We start from the raw sequence: 26,310 nt of genomic DNA on the forward strand, positions 1-26,310 counted from the left end.
TGTATTGAGAGCATCCTGAGCAGCTGCATCACTGCCTGGTTCGGGAGTTGCACCATCTCGGATCGCAAGACCCTGCAGCAGATAGTGAGGTCAGCTGAGAAGATCATCGGGGTCTCCCTTCCTGCCATCACGGACATTTACAGTACACGCTGCATCCGCAAAGGAAACAGTATTATGAAGAACCCCGTGCACCCCTCATACAATCTCTTCTCTCTCCTGCCGTCTGGGAAAAGGCTCCGAAGCATTCGGGCTCTTACAACCAGACTATGTAACAGTTTCTTCCCCCAAGCTATCAGACTCCTCAATACCCAAAGCCTGGACTGACACCTTGCCTTACTGTCCTGTTTATTATTTATTGTAATGCCTGCACTGTTTTTGTGCTCTTTATGCAGTCCAGTGTAGGTCTGTAGTCTAGTGTAGCTTTCTGGTTTTTTTTATTACGTAGTTCAGTCCAGTTTTTTGTACTGTGTCATGAAACACCATGGTTCTGAAAAACGTCGTCTCATTTTTACTATGCACTGTACCAGTAGTTATGGTCGAAATGACAATAAAAGTTGACTTGACTTGAAGGTTGAGTTTTGTCATCTGCTGTGGCTGATATGGAAGGCTTGAAAAATGACAGTATGCTTGACTGCTTAGCCTCACGCATTTTTCTATCATACAATTCTTTGTAAGCACTTAAACCATCCTGAAATAAGCCCTAAACCTACGTACCCTTTCAAAATTAAAGTCATACTTTTCTGCAATCATTGCAGCTATGTCAGTCGCAGCGAAAATCTCATGCACTTGCTTCCCATTCAGTTCCTGGACGTCTTCACTTTCAGGCCATTCGCTACTGCGTTCGCCTTCAATTGTTATCCTTCCCTCTTCATCAGCTCTTTATCTGTCAGTTCTTGGTCATGGGATGCCACAACCTCTTCAACATCATCTTCGTCAACTTCCACAAACCCTTAGCCAAACTCACTATATCCTTACTTCGTTCACCACGATCGAAATGCTTTATTATGTCTAGTTTTATGCTAAGCGTAATACCCTTACCCACTCTTTTAGGCTTTTCCGATATCTTAGAACTCATCTTGCTAACGGATGCACAAAATAAATCGACATAAAGCACAGATGCTCACAGGCACATGTTTAAGCAATGCCAGCTAGAATGCAGTTCCGGGGGAGGAGCTAGTCTGCTCAGAGCGCGCTGCCTTTTCTCATAACAGTGAAAACACCTTCTGTTAGCGAAAACAGGTAACTAATGTAGGTCTTTTGTAACAGCGAGTTGACGTAAAGCGAACTTTCGAAAAATGGGGGACACCTGTATTTTGATTTGAATTTTGCTTTTCTATATTAGTTTCATTATTACTCTTTTCCAAATTTTGATCTGTCATGGGTACATGCTATCTACTCTTCTTCAGTTGTCCATTGGAATCCGATGATGACGTCCACTCCTTTAATGGTGATATCTTTGACTATACAGTCCTATCCTGGACCCACATGTTCTATTGCATGTGGGACATGTATATGTGGATTTGGTGGTAGTGATGGCAGCCATGGTTGCATTTCTCCTGGCTCTCTTCTGCTGTCTTCTGGTTGTTCTTTCCATCTCCAGAATAGAAACCCCATGCCCACACAGCTGTCGCCAAGTGTTACAGTCTGAAGCAACAACCTCCAGGTCCTCAGGTCTGATCTTGCACTTCCTTAAAGCATTCTTCATCTGATCCTTATAGCGCTTCTTCGGTCCTCCAGCTGAGCATCGACCATGACGTAGCTCGCCGTGTAGCACTCTGCGGGGTAGCCAACATGGGAGCATCCTTATCACGTGCCCCAGCCACTGCAACTGACACTGGGTGATCATGGCCTCAATACTTCTGCAGTTGGTCTTTACAAGTCTTCCAATGTGAGGCACCCGCTCACGCCAAGTAATTCCCAGGATGCGCTGAAGGCAGCTTATGTGGAAGCGTTCCAAGGACTTGATGTGACAGCTGCAGGTTACCCAAGCTTCACAGCTATAAAGGAGGGTGGTGACACAGACCGCTTGGTTATACGGTGACCTTTGTGGAGGGACGAAGGCTCCTGTTCTGAAAGACTCTGTGCCGAAGTCTCCCAAAGGCAGCTGATGCCTGTTTAATGCCACTCATGCTATAGTTAACCATTGACAGTAGCTCCATTAAGTACTATAAGAATTAAATGTTGTCTTGCTTGATTTACATCTCATCCACACTGATTGCAAATGTTCATAACTTGTACCTCAAACTCTACCTGCAAATCCAAATAAAAACTGTCATGATACGAAAGTACTATAGTCTGATTTTAAAAGATTCTCCTGATTAAAATAAGTGACATTGCCTATTAATTGTATGCACATTGAGTATATTATAAACCTGAGTGATACAAAGGATCAAATTAATTAAAATTGTATGTGGTGATTGTTAAAATAAGATTGCCAGTAATTTAATACATTTACATCTACATTTTCATAATTGTATATTTTAGGTCTCAAGTCACCTTAAACAAAACTGATAGATGTCTTGATCAACCCAGCAGGTTTTCAGATAGTGAAGGTAAGATTTATTTACAATTAAAATTGTTATGCTTGGTAATGTCATAGAATTTGCAGGCATTTGTTTTTGTGAAATAACGTTTACTGGGTGGTAGAAAGCTTTTTTTAAAAAAACCTAATAAAGTAAGACGAAAAACAATTCTGTAAATTGGCAGGTAAAATATCCTCATAGTATATGGTACGTTGTATACCAATTCATTTATCTCTCTTTGAAGATTTTATCTCCAACACACAACAGTAAGTAGACAAAATACATTACTTGTAAATTAATGCTATTTGTTGAGCATTCTGCTAAGTAAAATGGTCCTTTTACTTTATTAGATGTATCAGTTAAGTATCTATTTCGAAGAATTTAACCTAAACCTGACCAATTTTTTGCACAGCTGAAATCGCTAGATTTTTAAAAGTTTTCTGTATTATGATGCTATTGCATCTTTTTGTGCAGTATGCTGGTCAGAACTATGCACAGTCCATTAGCTAATGATCTAGGTTGTGCTTCTTTTCAGTCAGCAGCTTAAAAGAGAACTGGCAGTGAACAGCACTGTCAGGATAGGTTGGCATGTTCCACAACTGCACTTCTAAGGACTAGTTGCTGTTGACTTTGGCACTTGTTTGCATGATAGTTGTGTAATTAGATGTCCAGATCAATTAATCCTGGCAGGTCACATGATTATAACACAACTACACTCACATTGATGTGAGCCATGTGGAACACAAGGCATCCCAATGTTTTATATAATTGTAACAATAAGCTCACTTATCCTTACACATCTTAAACAATTATGCTAAATGATCCATTTTGCCATCTTATTGCTTTATATATGTATACTGCTACCTTAGCAGCAGAAATAGTATTGCATTATTGTGGGCAATTGAAGATCCATTTGTTGATCATTTATTGTGCCTTTCCTCGTTACATTGATTGCACCTCATCCACCAAGATACTGTAAATCATTTTTTTCATTGAAATATTTTTTCATTTTTTCTATTACCTGTAAACTTTTACTTTTGTTTGAATGATAAAATTAGTGTGCCATATTTCAGATTCAGGTTCATTTATTCATCACATGTATATCAAAATATACTTTAAAATGCAGCTTTTGTATTGGCAGCCAACAAAACATAAAGGATGTGCTGGGGCCAGTCTGCAAGTATTGCCATAATATTCTTGTGCCAACATAGCATGCCCGTAATGTTCAACAAAACAATTCTATAAGACCATAGGATATAGGAGCAGAATTAGTCTGGTCTGCCATTTCATCATGGCTGATCCAATTTTCCTCTCAGCCCCGATCTCTTGCCTTCTCCCCATATCCCTTTATGCTCTAACCAATCAAGAATCTATCAGCCTCTGCCTTAAATATACATCAAGACTTGGACTCTATAGTTGCCTGTGGCAAAGATTTCCACAAATTCACCACTCTTTGACTCATCATCTCCGTTGTAAAAGGGCACCCCTCTATTCTAAGGTCTTAGACCATAGGAAGTATCCACTCTATCAAGGCATTTCACCATTTGATAGGTTTCAATTGGGTCATCCCTCATTCTTCTGTATTCTAGTAAATATAGGCCCAGAGGCAACAAACATTCTTCATATGACAATCCATTCAATTCCGGAATCATTTTTATGAACTCCTTTGAACCCACTCCAATTTTAGCACATCCTTTCTAAGATAAGGGGCCCAAAACTGCACACAATGCTCCAAGGGAAGCCTTACCAGTGCTTTATAAAGTCTCACATTATATCCTTTTATATTCTAGTCCTCTTCAAGTGAATGTTTACATTGCATTTGCCTTTCTTGCCAAAAAATCAACCTGCAAATTAAACTTTAGAAAATCCTGCACAAAGACTTCCAAGTCCCTTTGCTCCTCAAATTATTTTGTATTTTCTCTCCTTTTAGAAAATAGTCAACCCTTTCATTTCTTTTACCAAAGTGCATGACCATACACTTTCAGGCACTGTATTCCATCTGCCACTGCTTTGCCCATTCACCTAATCTGTCTATGTCCTTCTGTAGCCTTTCTGCTTCCTCAAAACTACCTGCTCCTCCACCTATCTTCATATTGTCTCCGAGGATCTCACCTGTCCCTGAACTCCTCTATCCTGATCAAAAAGACGCAACAGCGCCTTTATTTCCTGCAAGGCATCAAGAAAGCTCATCTCTGTCCCAGGATACTGACGGACTTTTACCGCTGTACCATTGAGAGTATATTCATCAACTGCATCTCAGTGTTATGGCAATTGCCCCGTATTGGACTGCAAAGCACTCCAGCGTGTGGTGAAAACTGCCCAGCAGATTATTGGCACCCAGTTGCCCACCATTGAGAACATCGACCATAAATGCTGCCTGGGTAGGGGGAAAATCATTATCAAGGATGCATCTCACCCTAACCATGGACTTTTTACTCTTCTCCCATCTGGTAGGCACTACAGGAGCCTCTGCTCCTGCACCAGCAGGCACAGGAAGAGCTTCTTCCCTGAGGCTGTGACCCTGCTGAACCTCACATCACAGTGCTAAGCAGTATTGCACCCCATATTGTACTGTCTCAGTACTTTTATATTTGTGTGCTGTAGCTCTTACTTTTTATTTACTGTTATTTTGTAAATAACTACAATTCTTTGCATTTCTGGTGAGATGCTAACTGCATTTCATTGGCTTTGTATCTGTACTCGGCACAACAACAATAAAGTTGAATCTAATCTAATCTAAATTGTCTGCAAACTTTCCCATCGATTTCATCATCCAGATCATTGACATGTAATGTAAAAATTATCAGTTCCAACACAGGCCCTTGTTGAACTCCACTAGTCACTGGAAGCCAACCAAAAGAGGCACCCTTTATTCCCACTCTTTGCATCCTGCCAATCAGTCACTGCTTTATCCATACTAGAATCTGTCCTATAATACCATAGGCTCATAACTTGTTAAGCAGCCTCAAGTTTGGGACCTTGCGAAAGGCCTTCTGAAAATCCAAGTACATAACCTCACTGATTCTCCTTTGTCTATCCTGCTTGTTATTTCTTCAAAGAATTCCAACAGATTTGTCAGGCAAGAGTTTCCCTTGAGAAAACCATGCTGACTATGGCCTGTTTTATCATTTGCCTCTCTGTATCTTGAGATCTCATCCTTGAAATTGACTTCAACATCTTCACAACCACTGAGGTCAAACTCACTGGCTTATATATTCCTTTCATTTGTCTCTCTCCCTTGAAGAATGGAGTGATATTTGCAGTTGCCCAGTCTTTCAGAACTGTTCCAGAGACTAGTAATTCTTGAAAGATCATTACTAATGCTTCCACGATCTCTTCAGCCATCTCTTTCAGAATCCTTTTGTGTACACCATCTTGTCTAGATGACTTAACTACCTTCAGACATTTCAGTTTCCCAAGAATCTTCTCTTTAATAATGGTAACTTCATACACTTCATAATCCCTGACACCTGGAGCTTCCACAGTAAAGACTGATGCAAAATGCTTATTCAGTTCATCTGCCATTTCCTTGTCTCTATTACTACATCTCCAGCATAGTGTTCCAGCGGTCTACTATCCACTCTCACATCTATTTTACACTTCATGCATCTGAAGAAACTTATGGTATCCTCTTTAATATTATTGGCTAGCTTACTTTCTTATTCCATCGTTACCTTCTTAATGCTTTTTAGTTGCCTTCTGTTGACTTTTAAAAGTTTTCTGATACTCTTACTTCCCACTGATTTTTGCTGTACAAGTTTCCCCCACTATCTGAAGGTAGAGTGTTCCTATGAAACCATTTGTAAGCTGAAATGTCATAAAGTGAAGAAGCAAGAACCACTAATTTATATAGGAAAAATTTTTAGCATTCCCAGACTCAAAAAATAACCTACCAAATCAAACCAAATAACACTAACATATAGTAAAAGCAAGAATGATATGATAAATTTACAGCCTATATAAAGTAGAAATATTGTATGTACGGTGTCGTCTCACTTAACAAAATCGGGAAGACAGTGAGCCAAAATTGATTTGGAGAAAAAAAAATCGGCACGTACACGAATACGTACGTACATGCATACGCACATACACACGTACACATGTGCAAACAACTGCCCACACAAGGCTTCATGGTCATTGTAGCCTTTTTCGGGATAAACACACATATAAAGTGGGTGTCTTTTTTTCGTAAAAGTGAAAATCTTCTTTGGTTAGCGAAAACAGGTACTAATGTAGGTCTTTTGTAACAGCAAGCTGTCGTAAAGCGAACGTTCGAAAAACAGTGGCCACCTGTATTGTATACCCTCTCTTTGGCTTTTATTTTGGGGTTGACTTCTCGTGTTAGCCATGGTTGTGTCAGTTTCCCTTCAGAATACTTCTTCCTCTTGGGGATGTATGTTAAGTATGCCAATAGAAAAATAATCTTAGAGTTGTATGTGGTGACAAATAGGTACTCTGATAATAAACTTTACCTTGAATTTTTTAATTTTGATATAACCTGCTAAATTGCTTCCAGAAATTCTAGCCATAGCTTCTCTGCCGTCATCCCTGCCAGTGTTCTTTTCTATCAATTCTAGTCAATTCTTCTCTCATGCCTCTAATTCCCCTTATTTCACTATAATATTCTTAGATTTAACTTTAGCTTCTTTAAGCTTTTAAGGGTTCTTTTATCTTAAGCTCTCTAATCAGTTCTGGTTCATTGCACACACCCAATCTAGAATAGCTGATTGTCCACAGCGCTTGCCAGCCTGACATCCGTGGGTGCCCTTCATCACATGTCTACATTGATAGACTTCCCATACCTGTCTCTAAAGCCTAATCTGACCCTTTTCAAAAGTACAACTAAGTCATTGCCATAACCTCAGTGGAGACCCAGCTCAGTGCTGCCTTGGCCAGAAACTAGAACCCTCAGCTTGCCTGATACTGTGAGCTGGGACCCTCTGGCGTCTCGATCTGATCTGTGCCTCAAAGTGGGTTCTGGTACACGAGGGTTATTTTCCATTTACTGAAGTAGAAGTATATGATGTTGATAACTGTCATTGGTTAGCCTGGTCCTTTCCCAATTGTGGAGAACTTTAAAATTTAAAATCATTTGATGTCTTCCACACAATCCTAGTAATGAAGAGTTGGATTATTTTTCCTTCTCAAATTTAAATAAGATAAGCTTGCATGTGTGTGTGGTAATGAGTGGGTAGGGCTATCAACTGTCATCCAGAAGAGTACAGCTTTACTAGGAAGAAAAGCATCAAAGGTAGATTTGAGAAGGTGATTGCACCAAAAGTATAGGAGATAGGATTTTAAAGATGTATTTGATAGTGATAGAGGGTATTTCTTTTGAATACTAATGCTGAAGGAGGTGAAATTGGAAGTGACTGGAAAATAGAGGCAGGCAGGAAATATGAAAGCAGGTAAACCTAAGTAAAAGTAATGGTTTAAGGTCATCTAGTGACTCTGGAGAAGCTGCTTTAGAGGTACCAAGTCCTAAATGAGCTATTGCACAGAAACATGGAACAAATCGAGTGGGCCAGCACAGACTAGATTGACAGCATGGCCTGTTTCTGTGCTGTACTTTTCTATGACTCTATTACTCTAAATGGTTAATTAGTACATAATTGCATAAAATGAATTCCCACAAAATTGTCTTTTAAAACAGCATTATTGATGAGTTGGGACCTATCAAAAGTACTGGTTAGATTAACTGGTTGTTGGGATATGGCAATGTTAACAGGAACTGAGTTACTTATCCTAGAGCACACAAAGTTGATTAATATGTTGTTGAATTCTGTGTACGCTGTATTAGTCAATTAATCACACCAAGGCATGACATCTGCCTATTTTAGGGGTTATCCAAACAGCAGACTATGCTTCCACGTAAAAACTGTTTGCTGCTTTTATCCATGATTGGTTATCTACTGTATGTCAGCATAAGAGAAAAATAACATGTCTATTTATAAGTGTGGAATTCTTTGTGAAGTCATCTTAGCCTTGGGCAAGAAGGGCATGCCAAAGTGACATGATTTTTTTTTCCTCTAATCAGTGTTGACTTTGCTGCCTCCATCTGTTGAATATGTACAGTATTAATGCTTCAGTAAATTTATTACAGGGAACAATTGCTTTGAACTTTGCCATAATTTAGTTGATTTGTTGATTTCCCTGAATATCTTCCAAAGATGAGGAACATTCAAGCTTTAGTGGAGGTTTTGTTTAACTGATGTTTGTTTTGTCCAACTACTAAATTAGTTAAAATATCAAAGTGCGGATTTGCTTGGGAATTTAATATTGGTGAATTTCCTTAAGTTAAAACAAATATAATTTTCATCGTCAAAAGGTTATTGTCCAAGGTGCTATGTTGGCATTATATTTTACCTGATTAGTGGATTTTAGTTCCAAAATCTCCAGAACAAATTGTCATTTCTGAAGAGTCTTGGTATATACTCACTCTGCATTTCTTCATCGACTTGATTCCTGTCTGTGACATCAGTAGGATCTGTATATACAGTTCCCTCCTGGGTAACAAATGGGTTCCATTTTCACTAAGTTGATTTTATCCATAAACTAGAAAATACACAATCATGAGTTAATTTGCAACCATACCTCTATGGTGATATAGTGAATGGCATCAAAAACACAGAAGATTGATCAAAAGAGAGCAAGTACCTTCCTCTCTCTCCACTCCTACTGTTCATAGAAACAAATGTATGGGCATACATTATACCTTTTGAATTTTATATTATGGGAGCTCATTTGTTTGTGACCTGGAAATGGGGTTTAGCTCATCAGTGATCTGGAAATATTCAGAAATGTATTTGTAACAGCGAATGCTTATTCTTGAGTAAAGAATTTAAATAGTCGTGCTTTGGGGTGTACAGTTGAGTTCTGAGATTTGTAGTTGTGAGGCTTTAAAGAATAAAGGAGTATTTTGAGTTCTGTCTTTGACCTAATCAGCAGTTTCAGGTGAGTGAATGCACAGTATTATTGAGCATCTTTAAGCTATTGCCTGCGGGAACGTATGTATTTGCTTTGTATAGATTTGGAAAGGGCTAATTAAATCCTTGCTGATCCATGTATGCTGCACAGACAAGAATGGTAATTGGTGTAAAACCTAATGGACAATAGGACCAAAAGTCAGATGGGCCAGTCATTAGAGTTGCTGTCTCACAGCTCTGGTAACTAAGGGTCAATCCTAACTTCCAGTGCTCTGTGTAAAGTTTGCATGTTCTCACTGTGACTCCAGCAGGTGTGGTCTGGTTTCTTCCTACCTCTGGGGAGGGGGGAATGTTTATAGGCTGATTGGCTATAATAAATTGCCCTGATATGTATGTGAATGGTAGAATATGAGGGTAATTGATAAGAATGTGAGGAGAATAAAATGCGATTAATCTATGTGGTTGCTTAATGGCTGACCCAAGGGCCTGTTTCTGTGCCTTATATAGCAAGTCTGTATTTTCATTACTCCTCAATGTGGGAATGTAATCTGATGTTTTCAAAAATCACTAACTGTTTAAAAATTGACAGGTATTTTTCATTTTTTTAAAGGAATAACCTTTTGGAGTGATGATCTTAACTATTTTTGGTTTCTTTTTGATTTACTAGTTACCATAAGCTTTTATCTACCTAATGTTAGGTTATTCTTGCATGACTCAGTATTGCTGCTAATAAAAAATGGTTGAGTTAAAAGCCTTGTTTTTGATATCTGCCCTAAATGTTGTTCCTTTGCTACTGATTCCATTCATTCCCTTTTCACTCAAGGTAAATAATGTCATGTAAAACTTTAACATCCCATTTGATTCCAAGCGGATCGTGAAAACACTTGCCAGCTTTGCAAAATTGCATGTTCGTAAACATTTTTTTTCTTCTTAACTGATTAGAATATCACTCTACTGTCCTTCTGTGGAAGGCTTCCTACTTTCACTCAACATGACTTTGGTTTATCAGTAACATTTACATTTATGTATGGTGCAACATGGTAGCATAGCAGCCAGCATAATGCCAGTGATTGAGGTTCACTTTCCACCACTGTGTATAAGGAGTTTTTATGATCTCCCTGTAACTGCGTGGGTTTCTTCTGGGTGCTTCAGCGTCTTACTGGTTATTAAAGGTTAATAAGTTGTGGACATGCTGTGCTGGTGCCAGAAGCATGGCGACACTTGCAGGCTGTCTCCAGTGCATCATTGATGCAAAATGACACATATCACTGTATGTTTTAAATACATATTGTAGCGGTGTGCTACACGCAGCGCTGAAATAACGACACGGAGTCGGTAAACTGCAGTTAAAAAAGATTTTATTCGAACTTCGCAGCCTCGCTTTAAAGCCTCCCTGATCCAGCCCTCTCCGGGCGCGGATGCTGTAGAGGGCATGTATTCACAGTCCTGCGCGGGCTTTTCCCTTTGTCGGTGAAGCAGACTTGGCGCCCTTTTGGGGCTGGCCTTTGTGCCGGCGCGCTGGCTATTTGTGAACCGGTTTGAGTGTGCTAGGAAGTGGGTCGCCACAATATGACAAATAAAGCTAATCTCTATAAGGTGTCTGCCACTGGGTCTGGCTCTGTGGCTTAGAAAGGAAGTGGGGGGGGGGGTAGGGAAGAGGAGTACGGTAGTGATAGAGGGTTCTACAGTTAGAAGACCAGACAAGAGATTCTATGGACATGAAAAAGTCACCAGGATGGTATTTTGCTTCCCAGGTGTCAGAGTCAGGGATGTTTCGGATTGAGTCCCCAGCATTCTAAATGTGGGGGGTGTGAGGCTGGCAGCTAGAAGTCGTGGTACGGATTGGTGCCAATGACATAATAGGTAATGGGAGGAGGTACTGAAGAGAAAGTACAGGGAGATGAATCGAAAGCTGACAGGATAGTAATCTCTGGATTGCTGCTTGTACCACATGCCAGTGAGGCTAAGAATAGAAAGATTTGGCAGATGAATGCATGGCTGAAGAATTGGTGAGAGGGCAGGGTTTCAGATTTTTGGATAATAGGAATCTCTCTGGGAAAGCCATGACCTGCACAAAAAGGATGGGTAACACCTGAACTCAAGGGGGACCAAAATCCTTGAGGGCAGGTTTGTTAGAGGGTTTAATTTGGCAGGGTGGTGGGAACCGAGTGATAGGGCTGAGGATGGGACAGTTGGTATACAAGTAGGTGCAGTAAGACAATATAGAAGGACAGGCAGACAATAGGGGAAAACTGTAGTCAGTGGGATAAATTGAAGAGTAACATGGGGACAGATGAAAAGGGTGATGACGACAGGACTGAGGGTGTTGATATTTTAAATGCATGCAGTTTATGGGATAAGATAGATGATCTTGCAGTGCAATTAGAGATTGGTAGGCATGACGTTGTGGCATTACTGAGTTGTGGCTAAAAGATCATAGTTGGGGGGCTTAACATCCAAGGATAGATAGATAGATACTTTATTCATCCCCATGGGGAAATTCAACTTTTTTTCCAATGTCCCATACACTTGTTGTAGCAAAACTAATAACATACAATACTTAACTCAGTAAAAAATATGATATGCATCTAAATCACTATCTCAAAAAGCATTAATAATAGCTTTTAAAAAGTTCTTAAGTCCTGGCGGTTGAATTGTAAAGCCTAATGGCATTGGGGAGTATTGACCTCTTCATCCTGTCTGAGGAACATTGCATCAATAGTAACCTGTCGCTGAAACTGCTTCTCTGTCTCTGGATGGTGCTATGTAGAGGATGTTCAGAGTTTTCCATAATTGACCGTAGCCTACTCAGCGCCCTTCGCTCAGCTACCGATGTTAAACTCTCCAGTACTTTGCCCACGACAGAGCCCGCCTTCCTTACCAGCTTATTAAGACGTGAGGCGTCCCTCTTCTTAATGCTTCCTCCCCAACACGCCACCACAAAGAAGAGGGCGCTCTCCACAACTGACCTATAGAACATCTTCAGCATCTCACTACAGACATTGAATGACGCCAACCTTCTAAGGAAGTACAGTCGCCTCTGTGCCTTCCTGCACAAGGCATCTGTGTTGGCAGTCCAGTCTAGCTTCTCGTCTAACTGTACTCCCAGATACTTGTAGGTCTTAACCTGCTCCACACATTTTCCATTAATGATCACTGGCTCCATATGAGGCCTAGATCTCCTAAAGTCCACCACCATCTCCTTGGTCTTGGTGATATTGAGATGCAGGTAGTTTGAGTTGCACCATATCACAAAGTCCTGAATCAGTTTCCTATACTCCTCCTCCTGTCCATTCCTGACACACCCCACTATGGCCGTGTCATCAGCGAACTTCTGCACATGGCAGGACTCCGAGTTATATTGGAAGTCTGATGTGTACAGGGTGAACAGGACCGGAGAGAGTACGGTTCCCTGCGGCGCTCCTGTGCTGCTGACCACCGTGTCAGACCTACAGTCTCCCAACCGCACATACTGAGGTCTATCTGTCAAGTAGTCCACTATCCAATCCACCATGTGAGAGTCTACTCCCATCTCCGTTAGTTTGTGCCTTAAGATCTTGAGCTGGATGGTGTTAAAGGCACTAGAGAAGTCAAGGAATGTAATCCTCACAGCACAACTGGCCCCATCTAGGTGAGAGAGGATACACATTGTATTGAAAGGACAGGCAGGTAACCAGAGGGGTTAGAAGAATGAGAGGAAGGGTGGCTTTGAAACCTATGGAATATTGATAGGTCTGCATAGAGTGGAAGTGGAGAACATGTCTCCTTTAGTGGGTGAGACTAGGACCAGAGTGCACAACCTCAGAATAGAGGGATGTTTATTTAGAACAGAGATGAGGAGCAATTTCTTTAGCCAGGGGTAGTGAATCTGGAATTCATTGCCACAAATGGCTGTGCCCTTTGGCTCATGGAGTCCACTCTGCCTTTCAATCATGGCTGATCCTTTTTTCTCCTCCTCAGCCCCATTCCCTGCACTTCTCCCCGTAACCTTTGATGCCATATCCAATCAAGAACCTATCAAGCTCTGCTTTAAGTACACCCTATGAACTAGCCTCCACAGCTGCCTGTGGAAATAAATTCCACAAATTCACCACCCTCTGGCTAAAGAAATTTCTCTGCATCTCTATTTTAAATGGACACCCCTCTATCCTGAGGCTGTACCCCCTTGTCCTAGACTCCACCACCATGGGAAACAGCCTTTCCACATCTACTCTGTCTAAGCCTTTCAACATTTGAAAGGTTTCAGTGAGATCCCCCTGCCCCCCAAACATTTGTCATATGATAATCCTTCCATTCCTGGAATGATCCTTGTGAACCTTCTCTGTACCTTTTCCAATGCCAGCACATCTTTTAGATGAAAAGCCCAAAACTGTTCACAGTACTCAAGGTGAGGCCTCACCACCGCCTTATAAGGCCTCTGCATCACATTCATGCTCTTGTATTCCAGACCTCTTGAAATAAATGCTAGCATGGCATTTGACTTCCTCACTCACCACAGACTCTTCCTGTAAGGTAACCTTTAGGCTGTTCTGCACAAGGACTCCCAAGTTCCTTTTGCATCTCAGATTTTTGGATTTTCTCCTCATTTAGAAGATACTCCACTTATTTATTTCTTCTACCAAAGTGCATGACCATGCATTTTTCAACATTGTATTTCATTTGCCATTCTCTCGCCCATTCTCCTAATCTGTCTGTCCTTCTGCAGTTTTCTCAACACTACCTGGCCTTCCACTAGTCTTCATATCGTCCGCAAACTTGGCAACAGACCCATCTATTCCATCATCCGGATCATTGCTATACAGCATAGAAAGAAATGGTCCCAACACTGACCCTCCAGAACACCACTAGTCATTGGCAGCCCACCAGAAAAGGATCCCTTTATTCCCACTTGCTGCCTCCTACCAATCAGCCGATATTTTAACCATGCCAGTAATGGGGGGGAGGGGGCTTGATTTGTTTTTGATTAATCAGGGTGTCAAAGGTTATGGGGATGTGGGAGGAGAGTAGGTTTGAGAGGGATAATAAATCAGTGACAGTGGAATGGTGGAGGAAATTTGATGGGTGAATTGTCTAATTCTGATCATGTGTCTTATGGTCTCATAAAGCTAAACTTTAATCTTGCTCATCCATTTATTGTCATGTAGCGAACCCGTGTGGCTATTGCTTTCCTTATTCAGTTTGATTTCCTATCCTCCAGCACAACGAATTGTAAATCCTAATTTTATTCTTAAGTCATTCCGCTGACTTGCTCAATCTGAGATTTAACCTTTTCAAAGGAGAACTTTGTTACTGATCTTCAGGTATTTCTTCCTCTTCACCCAGATCTTCCTATTACAGACTTGATGTCACTGTCTTGAATTGGTTTGAAGAATGTATTGACCTCTAGTTTCAAATCTGAATATTTTTGAGATTGTCATTCTTCAGTCATATGAAATTCATGTATTGGAACTTTGGATTAGAACAGAAAATGCTGGAAACAATTGCCATCTCAGGTTGAAACCCCTTTATCAAAGAGAGGTGAGGAGGAAAGAAGAAAAGTTAGTTTTGGTTGTAAAGTAGGAGGAAAAGGGGTGAGCAGGACAAATTGGAACATCTCTGATTGGTGGGGGAGGGATGTGGGGAGGACAGGATTGCTATTGGAATAAGATGTTATAGCATTAAAGATGGTAGAGAAAACAAGCAAAGAGTTATGTGATGTAATTTAAGCCAGGCTTGCTATTTAAATAACATTTACGTGAATGTACAGTCCTTCAAGATAAAAGTAGTTTATCTAAAAAACTCAATTTATTGCTATAGCTATGTGGCATTCTCAGATTATTAACTGTATGTTAACTGCTAACTGCATAATGGCTTCTGTGTGGGTAACTGATGAGGTACTGCTCTGTTTAGTTGGAATGTTTGGGTTATAATTATTGATAACGGAGAAACTAACCAATGGTAGCAGTGTTGTTCTATCTGTATGTGTGGGAAGCTGGAGTGAGTGCATGGGTTTTTGGGGAGGAGAACCGAAGAGGGGAGGACATGCTGGACACGCTCTGGTCGACCACCGAGGTTGGTCCCAGGTGGCGGGTGGGGGAGGCTGGAGAAGATCGAATAGTGGACCGAAGACTTTGATAATTGAGCTCCAGAATTGACTGAACTCTGATAATTTTTGTCTCCTTTTCTTTTTTTATATATTGTATTGCTATTAATTACCTAGTTCTAGTAAGATTTATAAAGTGTACTCTGTAAACATACATGGTGTGCGGTCTGATATTGTGTGTGGGAGTTTGTACCAGTGTGCATTTCACAGCATCCACACGTACGGGAGACATGGTTTGGCGGGTGGATGGATTTTCCCCTAGACATACATCAGCCGATAGCATGAGCATTACATTTGTGGGGTGCTCGTTCCGAGATTGAATTTGTGGATGCTGGTGACCCCTCTGCTTAAATACAATACAGGTGGGATGGCGGCTGCTGCTTTTTGGCGATGGTGTGCGGCTGCGAAGGTGGTAGAGAGCAATGCGTGCGGGTTGAGGGGGGTGGAGACTAGTGTACCGGATGAAGTGTTACCTTGAGGTTTGAGTGCGGTTAAAACTTCTGGCAAAGTGGAGATTGTATCGCAGAACTTTGATTTTGAGAGAGGTACAGATATAGTGTTAGTGCAGACAAGTGAGGACATAACAGGGGCGAAGTTGCCAGAGGAGATTGGCATCCCTGGCGAGGCAGGGCCATGGCACCTACAGAATATCAGGGAGGGAGGGGCCAAAGCTCAGCAAGCAGAGTTGCCTGCAGAGGAGGGAGGAGATCTTAGGGAGCGGATTCTTTCGGTGCTGGAGGATGAAAAGTGGTCAGATTTGGAAAAGTTGGTCAGTTCCCGTACCACAGAGAAAGGCGAGAGTTCTGAGTTGGCCTTAGCGAGGAGGGCAGAGGGGCCCCGCCAGAAGGTAAGAGTTTTCTCGGGGTTAGTGCCCACTCCCGAGGGTGAGGAAGATTATGAGACATGGGTTGAGCAAATGTCACAGTTGTTGAGTGAGTGGCAGTGCTCGGATGAGGAGAAGCGACAGAGATTAGTTGAAAGTTTGCGGGGAGAGGCGGCTAGGGTAGTGCGAGGTGTGAAGGTTAACCTGCCTTTGGCCACTCCGAAGGACTATATGGAGGCTTTGGAAAGTGCTTTTGGGTTGACTGGGAGCTCCTCGGGGAGTTTCAAAACATGTATCAGGAGGAGGGTGAGAAGCTCTCTGTGTACCTTTTTCGGCTAGAGAGACTGCTTAATGGATTGCGTCGCCGGGGCGTCATTTGGGCTGAACAGGTGGATCAGTTAAGGATGGATCAGGTATTTCGGGGTGCCCGGTCTGAGGACAAGATTGCTTGGAGTCTCTGGCAGTCTTATAAAACACGCCCCCCTCCGACGGATCAGAGATGTGAGGAGGGATGAGCACGCATTGAGGCCGTGGGAGGACTCTGTCAGCAGGGTGAGATCCTCAGTTGTAGCCCCCGGTGGAGACAGGAGAGGAGCCAGCTCCACCCTGCAACTGATAAAGAAGGTGGTGGCCAAGCTGAGGGGTCGGTCAGGATGGCTTCGCGCCCCCCCCCCAGTGGACGGACAGTGCAGGATGCTGCAAGAAGAAGGGCGGCTGGTAGCGTGTGCTACAAACCCCATTTCCAGAGAAGTTGGGATATTTTCCAAAATGCAATAAAAACAAAAATCTGTGATATGTTAATTCACGTGAATCTTTATTTAACTGACAAAAGTACAAAGAAAAGATTTTCAATAGTTTTACTGACTAACTTAATTGTATTTTGTAAATATACACAAATTTAGAATTTGATGGCTGCAACACACTCAACAAAAGTTGGGACGGAGTTAAAATAAGATTGAGAAGTGCACAGAATATTCAAGTAACACCGGTTTGGAAGACTCCACATTAAGCAGGCTAATTGGTAGCAGGTGAGGTATCATGACTAGGTATAAAAGTAGCGTCCATCAAAGGCTCAATCTTTGCAAGCAAGGATGGGTCGTGGCTCACCCATTTGTGCCAAAATTCGTGAGAGAATTGTTAGACAGTTCAAAAGGAACATTTCCCAACGCAAGATTGCAGAGAATTTAGGTCTTTCAACATCTACAGTACATAATATTGTGAAAAGATTCAGAGAATTCAGAGACATCTCAGTGCGTAAAGGGCAAGGGCGGAAACCACTGTTGAATGCGCGTGATCTTTGAGCCCTCAGGCGGCACTGCCTAAGAAACCGTCACGCTACTGTGACTATTATAGCCACCTGGGCTCAGGAGTACTTCGGAAAACCATTGTCACTTAACACAGTCCGTCGCTGCATCCAGAAATGCAACTTGAAACTGTATTACGCAAGGAGGAAGCCATACATCAACTCTATGCAGAAACGCCGGCGAGTTCTCTAGGCCCGAGCTCATCTCAGATGGACCGAAAGACTGTGGAACCGTGTGCTGTGGTCAGATGAGTCCACATTTCAGCTAGTTTTCGGAAAAAACGGGCGTCGAGTTCTCCGTGCCAAAGATGAAAACGACCATCCTGATTGTTATCAGCGAAAAGTGCAAAAGCCAGCATCTGTGATGGTATGGCGGTGCATCAGTGCCCATGGCATGGGTGAGTTGCATGTATGTGAAGGTACCATTGACTCTGAGGCGTATATTAGGATTTTAGAGAGATGTATGTTGCCATCAAGGCGGCGTCTCTTCCCGGGACGTCCATGCTTATTTCAGCAGGACAATGCCAGACCACATTCTGCATGGGCTACAACAGCGTGGCTTTGTAGACACAGAGTGCGTGTGCTTGACTGGCCTCTGCTGCCAGTCCAGATCTATCTCCTATTGAAAATGTATGGTGCATCATGAAGAGGAGAATCAGACAACAGAGACCACGGACTGTTGAGCAGCTGAAGTCTTATATCAAGCAAGAATGGACAAAATTTCCAATTGCAAGTCTACTACAATTAGTATCCTCAGTTCCAAAACGATTAAAAAGTTTTATTAAAAGGAAAGGTGATGTAACACAATGGTAAACATGCCTCTGTCCCAACTTTTGTTGAGTGTGTTGCAGCCATCAAGTTCTAAATTTGTGTATATTTACAAAATACAATTAAGTTGGTCAGTAAAACTATTGAAAATCTTTTCTTTGTTCTTTTGTCAGTTAAATAAAGGTTGACGTGAATTAACATATCACAGATTTTTGTTTTGCATTTTGGAAAATATCCCAACTTTTCTGGAAATGGGGTTTGTATAACTGTGGGAAAGAGGGACACTTCTGGAGAGACGAGGTGTGCTATAACTGCGGGAATGTGAGCTGCGGGACGCCCCTAAGAGGGCGAGTCCCCGGGTATCCAAGAAGGGAGAGGTGTTGGGAAACTTAGAGGGGACCCAGTGAGGGAACGGCCTGGTGTCTCTAAGGAAACACGTTCCTAGCAATGTGCCAAGGAACCCCTGAATGCAAAAGACCCTATTCCAGAAGGATTAGTGGGACCCCGATCCAGTGTGTCGCTATGGATAGAGGGAATCTCTGCTAAAGCCATACTCGACACCGGGTCACAGATCACGCTACTATACCGTTGGTTTTACAATCAGTACTTAAAGCATTTGCCATTGACCCCATTCAGTACACTGGAGATTTGGGGCATCAGTGCTGGGGATTATCTGTATGATGGGTATTTGTCGGTGAAACTGGAGTTTTCAGAAGCCGATGTGGGAGTGTGAAGTTTTGGAGACGTTAGTGCTGGTTTGTCTGGACCCAGCTGAGATGGGGGCTGCTTCAATCCTGGTGGGGACCATCACCCCTGTGGAGCGGAGACTCATGGGGGCCTGCCAGGAGAGGGCAAGTGAGAACTGTTTGTGGGCCCGGGCTGTGCACCCAGCGTTTCATGCTGCTTTTGAGGAAGTGCGGCGCCACCCTGGGCCGGAGACTGAATTTAAACGAGGGACTCTGTGGTGCGCCCAGTCGAAGCCTGTGATAATAAGGCCCAGGGAAGTAGCAAGAGTGATGGGAACCCCCAGATTTCCCGGAGTGCCTGATGGTGAGGCCCTTTTAGTGGACGTCCCAGAAGACCTCGAAGGGGAGATACGATTTCCGGCTGGGGTGCTGGTGAGGCCCGAAGTGCAGAGGCCCTCGATGGTACAGGCGAGGCAGATAGCTGTGAGTGTCAGGAACACTACGAAGAGAGAAATCACCTTTAAGAGAGGGATGCCGCTGGCACATTTGTTCCCGGTGACGGTAATGTCTAGCGCCCCTGTGATGCCCACTGAGGGGGAAGGATTGGAAAACAGGAAAGCTGACCGCTGAGACCTTTAACTTTGGGGACTCTCCTGTGCCGCTGGAGTGGAAGCGCAGGCTGGTGGAGAAAATGTTGGAGCTGGAAGATATTTTCTCTCTTGGTGAGTTTGATGTGGGTTGTTCCAAGAGCACTCGCCATACCATCCGAGTGACTGAGGACACCCCGTTCAGAGAGAGGTCACGGCGGCCTCTGTGGAAGATGTGCGGCAGCACTTGTGCAAGTTGAAGGAAGCTGGAATCAACACTGAGTCCCGAAGCCCCTATGAATCACCAATAGTAGTGGCCCGGAAGAAGAACGGAAGGGTACGCATGTGTGTGGACTATAGGACTTTGAACCGGCACACTGTCCCTGACCAGTATACCGTCCCGAGGGTCGAAGGCGCGCTGGCCTGCCTGAGTGGAGCGAAGGGGTTCAGTGTGCTGGACTTGAGGAGTGGATATTACCAGATCCCAGTGAGTGAGGCCGACAAAGAGAAGACGGCATTTATATGCCCTTTGGGGTTTTTCCAGTTTGAAAGGATGCCCCAGGGCATATCGGGGGCCCCTGTCACCTTCCAGATGGTTATGGAGAAGACGGTGGGGGATATGAATTTGCTTGAAGTTTTGGTGTATTTGGATGATTTGGTAGTGTTTGGAGCCACCTTGGAAGAACACGAAGTGAGGTGCTAAGTCGGCTGAAGGAGGAAGGGTTAAAACTCTCCCTGGACAAGTGTCAGTTCTGCAAGATGTCTGTTAGCTATGTTGGACTCATAATCTCGCAGAATGGAGTAGCTTCAGACCCGGTTAAGATAGAAGCGGTGACCATGTGGCCGAAGCCCCGGACAGTGAGTGCTCTGCGCTTGTTCTTGGGGTTCTGTGGTTATTATCGGAGATTGGTGAAGGGCTACGCCAAAGTGAGTCACCCCTTGAACCAGCTTTTGCGTGGTTACCCTCCCTTGGGGAATAAAGGAAAAGGGGGACGGGAGGTTGGAGAATATCTTAACCCGTCGGAGCCCTTCGGACAGAGGTGGGATGCCAAATCTGAGGAGGCTTTTAAATCGCTGAAAGAGTTGCTGACCCAGGCACCAGTGCTGGCTTTTGTGGACCCCTGTTTACCCTATGTACTACACACTGACGCCAGCCAAGAGGGATTGGGGCCGTCTTGTATCAAGATCAGGGCACCATGGTTGAGATCTGTCGCGATTGTCAGCCGGAGTTTGTTGCCCTCTGAGAGAAACTATCCCACCCATAAGTTGGAGTTTCTGGCGTTGAAGTGGGCAGTGGTAGATAAGCTGAGTGACTATCTCTACGGAGCCAAGTTTGAGGTGAGGACGGACAACAATCCACTTACTTATATCCTGACTTTGGCGAAACTGGATGTTACAGGCCATTGGTGGTTGGCAACTTTGTCGGTATATGATTTCAGCCTGAAGTACCGGCCGGGAAGTAGGAATGTCGATGCGGATGTTTTGTCACGACGGGAGTATGAGGAACAGGAGACGGACGAGAAGTGGGAGAGCATTCCTGCCCCTGGGGTGAAAGCCATGTGTCAGTTTGCTATCACTGTCAAGTCCGAGAAAAAGGGGAGGCTGGAGTGAGCCGTAGACCCATTGGGGGCTTCTGATGATGCCCTACCCCCAGTTTACTGTGACCTGACTGCGCTGAAGACTAAGCAGTTGCCGGAACTAAGCCTGGGGAAAGTGGCAGCTGCTCAGCGAGATGACCCGGGCATTGGCACTGTTTGGAGAGCGGTGGAGAAGGGGGATGTGGAGTGGACAGAGAAGACGAAACATGCTTCAGTGCCTCCGTTATTGAGGGCATGGTCTCGGTTGAAGAAACAAGTTTTATATCAGGTAATGTCACCCTCGGACCGACCTCGGCGTTGGCAGCTGGTCCTGCCTGAGAAGTATTGGAAGACTGTGTTGAAGTCCTTGCACAATGGACATTTGAGGGTGGAGAAGACCTATGGATTGCTCAAAGACAGGTTTTACTGGCCCCTAATGAAGGCAGAAGTGGAAGAGAATTGCAAGTCATGCATTCGCTGCATACGCTGGAAGACGCTGCCTGTGCAGGCTGCTCCGTATGGATTTCTTGGCAATAGAACCCGATGCCAGCAATACGGCGAATGTATTAGTCATCACAGACCACTACACCAGGTATGCTCAAGTGTTCCCTACCAAGGATCAAAGGGCGACTACGATGGCGAAAGTTCTATGGGAGAAGTATTTTGTACACTATGGTCTTCCCCGGCGGAAACATAATGACCAGGGATGAAACTTTGAGAGTAAGCTCATCTATGAGCTACTGGGTATGTTGGGGGTTGAGAAATCGAGGACTACACCTTATCATCCCCAGCCGGAGAGGTTCAATTGGACGCTGCTAGACATGCTCGGAACTCTGGAGATTAGCAAAAGGAGCTGATAGAGTCAACATATTGGGCATCTGGCTCACTGTTAAAACTGTACCCGAAATGGTTACTGGATACTCGCCCTATTATTTGATGTTTGGGTGCAAGGCAAGGTTGCTCATTGACCTCTGTTTTGGGACGAACGCGGGTGAAGTATCGCCAATGCCTTACTTGAAGTATGTGTCTGATTTGAAGAAAGAACTACAAAGAGCTTATCAGCTGGCTAGGGAGGCGGCTGCCAAGCAGAATTGGGGAAATAAGAAGAGGTATGACCAGAAGGTGAAGTTCTCCCAACCCTTGCCAGGAGATCGAGCCCTCATAAGGAATTTGGGACTACTGGGGAAACACAAGCTGGCTGATTGCTGGTTGGGCACGCCCTATGTAGTAGAGAGTCAGATGCCGAGTCTACCGGTTTTCCGGGTGAGGCCCGAGAATGGGAGGGGGCCCGTCAAGATTCTCCATCGGAATCACCTGTTGCCCCTGGGGCAAGATGTACAGGTAGAGCAGGTGACTTAGATGCCGGCTGCACCTACTACCAGGACTCTGCGTCCACGCAGGGTAGAGGAAGAGCCCACACTGGGAGAGTCGGGCCCAGGCCCAGCCCCTGTGAGGGATACTGACTTGGAGGATGATGACTCGGATGATTGGTACATGCTGCCATTCGCTGATGTCCCCGTGGCGGAGGAGGAGGATCCTGACCCTTCCCCCACTGAGTTAGACGGAATAAGGAGGGCTAGTGATGGGCAGTCGGGGGTACCCCAGGGTTTTGGGGAGGAGGATGTGGGGCTCATGCAAGAGATAGAGGGTTCCGAGGTGCAGAGGGGTTTGGGTAACCGCTCGTGGGAGTGTTCACCTCTTAGTTCCCCTGAGTCTCCTGTATTGTCTGAGGTGGAGGAGGCAGAAGAGGGAGTGCGCAGGTCTCAGAGAAGTAGGCGTCCCCAAGATAGGTTGGCCTATGTGGCACCTGGGGAACAGGGTGTGATATCTACTGTTTTGGGGAGTTATGCCACTGCTTTCTGCAATTGGATTGGGCTGTGTGTTCTGCAGGAAGGGTTAGCGAACTATCATGAGAGCATGACTTGATTTGGTGGGGAGAGAATGTAGGGTTCTCATTATTAACTGTATGTTAACTGCTAACTGCATAATGGCTTCTGTGTGGGTAACTGATGAGGTACTGCTTTGTTTAGTTGGAATGTTTGGGTTATAATTATTGATAACGGAGAAGCTAACCAATGGTAGCAGTGTTGTTCTATCTGTATGTGTGGGAACCTGGAGTGAGTGCATGGGTTTTCGGGGAGGAGAACCAAAGAAGGAGGACGTGCTGGACACGCTCTGGTCGACTACCGAGGTTGGTCCCAGGCGGTGGGTCGAGGAGGTCGGAGAAGATCGAATAGTGGACTGAAGACTTTGATAATTGTGCTCCAACGGTTGTGCGCGAATTGACTGAACTTTTATAAGTTTTGGCACCTTTTTTTTTAATATAGTATCGCTATTAATTACCTAGTTCTAGTAAGATTTATAAAGTGTACTCTGTAAACGTACATGGTGTGCGGTCTGATATTGTGTGTGGGAGTTCGTGCCAGTGTGCATTTCACAGCATCCACGCGTACTGGAGACACGGTTTGGCGGGTGGACGGATTTTCCCCTAGACATACATCAGCCGATAGCGTGAGCATTACTGCTACTCTACCTTTATACAAATAATTAACAAGCTAGTAATTTTATTCAGAAGGAACTGCAGACAAAATTGATTTCTTTTGCTGTTCTTTTGTACAAGTTTGCATCAGTAAAGGAGTTAGTTTCTCATTGCTGTTCTGAGATTTAAGTTTTCTTTTATGAATCAGCTTTAATACAGGCATGTGATCTTTGAAGTTAAACGTAGATATTGCTAAGAATGACCCACTTTTTAAAATTTACAACATACCTAAGAATTTTGACTCTTGCCAAGATTCAGGTCTCTGAGCACCCATGTCTATGCTGCTGCTATTGGTACAAGATGTTGTTGGTGAGCAGTGTTTCCATGTTGAAGTTATTATACAATATTTGTTTTCTCCTTTTCAGCATGGGCTCTGTTGACTGAGGGCCTTAGACTGGATGCACCATGAGTAATCTTGTTATGCAGGGTTACCTAGTGGGGAATTTTCCTTTCTTCCAGTAAGTGAATCAATCAAACAGGACTGATGGTTTGGTTAGTGGTGAATGCATTGATAGAAATGTTTTGAAGTTCAGCATCTGCAGCCATTTTTACTTAACATTCAGAAAGATGCCTTGATCAGTGTTCATAAACACTGATGAAAGGATAGTCTTGCAAGTAACCAGAATGAGACTTCAATTGATGTTGATCAAAAGTCTTGATCTTTGCAGCTTTGTGTGCTTACCAGCTTTGCATCGTTAAGATTCAGCCCTTAACCAGCACTGCATTGACTCATCATCACTGCTCGATTTCACTACTTTGTTGCTTGGTCTCCTTTCATTATTTAGCTTATTCAAATTTGACCTGTGCAATTCTTATTCCCACTGGTCAATGGTTCTTGTGCCACCAGCATTTTAATCTCTCTCAATCTCAGCCAACTTTTTGAAATAAACTTTATTTTCAGCTGTTCAAAATAGTCATTGCAAATTAAATTAAATTGTCTGATTTTTGACATAATTAAACATCATTAGTCAATGAATGTCAGATTAGTTTCTTCCTTCCCTCTGTTTTGCTCTGCATATTTTTAAAGTATTTCTTGTAATATTTAATATCTTTTGTATTACACTGTACTATTGTTTCAAAACAGCAAATTTCATGATATATATTAGTGATAATAAACCTGATTCCGATTCATAGTACTATCATAGAAATGATACTGCTTACTGACAATTTGAAGCAGCACCCCACAGTGGAGTACTTAAAATTCTAAGTCTTGGTGTGAGGTAAAATTCATATAGAAAGTATACATTTTAGTAACTGAGTTGATCTTATCAACACTATGTTTTAAATTATTGATCTGTGCACAGATCCTTGTTGAAGTATCTTTTAATAAGATAGCAACTTTCATAAATTGCCTTCTGTTACATGTAACATGTACTTCTCATACGCATACTTTTTTTTACTGCAGTCATTGTAGATTTTTGGGGACTGCATAGAATCAATACTGTACTGTTGAGATCATCCTGTGCCTGGAACACTGTGAGAAATGTGATAAGTCTTGTTGCAGCTGTGCTTGTATACTGAACACTGCCATGAAAATGGATCCTAGTATGGAAGGCTGTATTAAACAATTGCTATGTTTCCATGTCCAGATTGATAAGTCTATTTTGTTTTCATGAGTTCAAGTTTATTGTCTTCTGACTACACATATACAACTAACCGAAACAACATTCCTCCGGATCATGGTGTACATATATCACATTTAGCACTTAAACCATAAATAAGTGAATAAAATATAATTCAAAATGTAGTGCACAGCTCAGGTAAACAGTAAACAGCTTGCCGGTGGCAGGGAGTTCATTGGTCTCACAGTCTGAGGGAAGAAGCTGTTACCCAGTCTGGCATTGCTAGTCCTGCTGCATCTGTACCTCCTTCCTGATGGTAGTGGGTCAAAGGGATTGTGGGATTGGTGGTAGGGATCTTCAACAATGCTTTGAGCCCTTTATCTGTGACACTTCAGGTAAATGTCACAAACACTGGGGAGGGAGACCCTGGTGATCCTCTTAGCAGATTTTGCTGACCTCTGTAAGGTCTTGTCGTCTGATGTTTTGCAGTTTCGATTGCACACAATGCAGCCAGACTCTTGATGGTGCTCCTGTAGAAAGTTGTTAGAATGCGGGTAGGAAGCCTTGCATGTCTCAGTTTCCAGAAAGTATAGATGCTGCTGTGCCTTCTTGACTAGTAAGGAAGTATTGTAAGTCCAGATTAGATCTCCCAGTCTGTGCACACCAAGGAACTTGTGCTTTTCACTCGCTCCATGGCAGAGACATTAGTCTGCAATGGAGAGTGGATGACTTGTGCCTTCCTGAAGTCCACAATCATATTTTTTTGTCTTGTCCATGTTGAAATGCAGTTTGTTGCTTTTGCACCAATTGATAATCCTCTCACCTGCTCTGTATGCAGACTCATCATTGTTGCTGATGAGGTTAACCATCAGCTACCTTGATGATGCTGTTTAAGCTGGCTATAGCAATGCTGTCATGAGTCAGCAACATGAACA

At 43.3% G+C, this 26,310-nt stretch overlaps 1 protein-coding gene across 1 annotated transcript in view; it reads left to right on the forward strand.

Annotated features, from left to right (window-relative positions):
- The window catches only part of LOC140738080 (inactive ubiquitin carboxyl-terminal hydrolase 53-like), a 134,402-nt gene that overhangs the window by 88,070 nt on the left and 20,022 nt on the right, over positions 1-26,310 (forward strand). Inside the window, exon 13 of the mRNA XM_073065170.1 lies at positions 2,485-2,552. Coding sequence (XP_072921271.1) covers positions 2,485-2,552 — 68 coding nt within the window. The remainder of the gene's footprint in view (positions 1-2,484; positions 2,553-26,310) is intronic.

This window comes from Hemitrygon akajei, chromosome 13, assembly GCF_048418815.1.
Source record: "Hemitrygon akajei chromosome 13, sHemAka1.3, whole genome shotgun sequence".
Taxonomy (NCBI): domain Eukaryota; kingdom Metazoa; phylum Chordata; class Chondrichthyes; order Myliobatiformes; family Dasyatidae; genus Hemitrygon; species Hemitrygon akajei.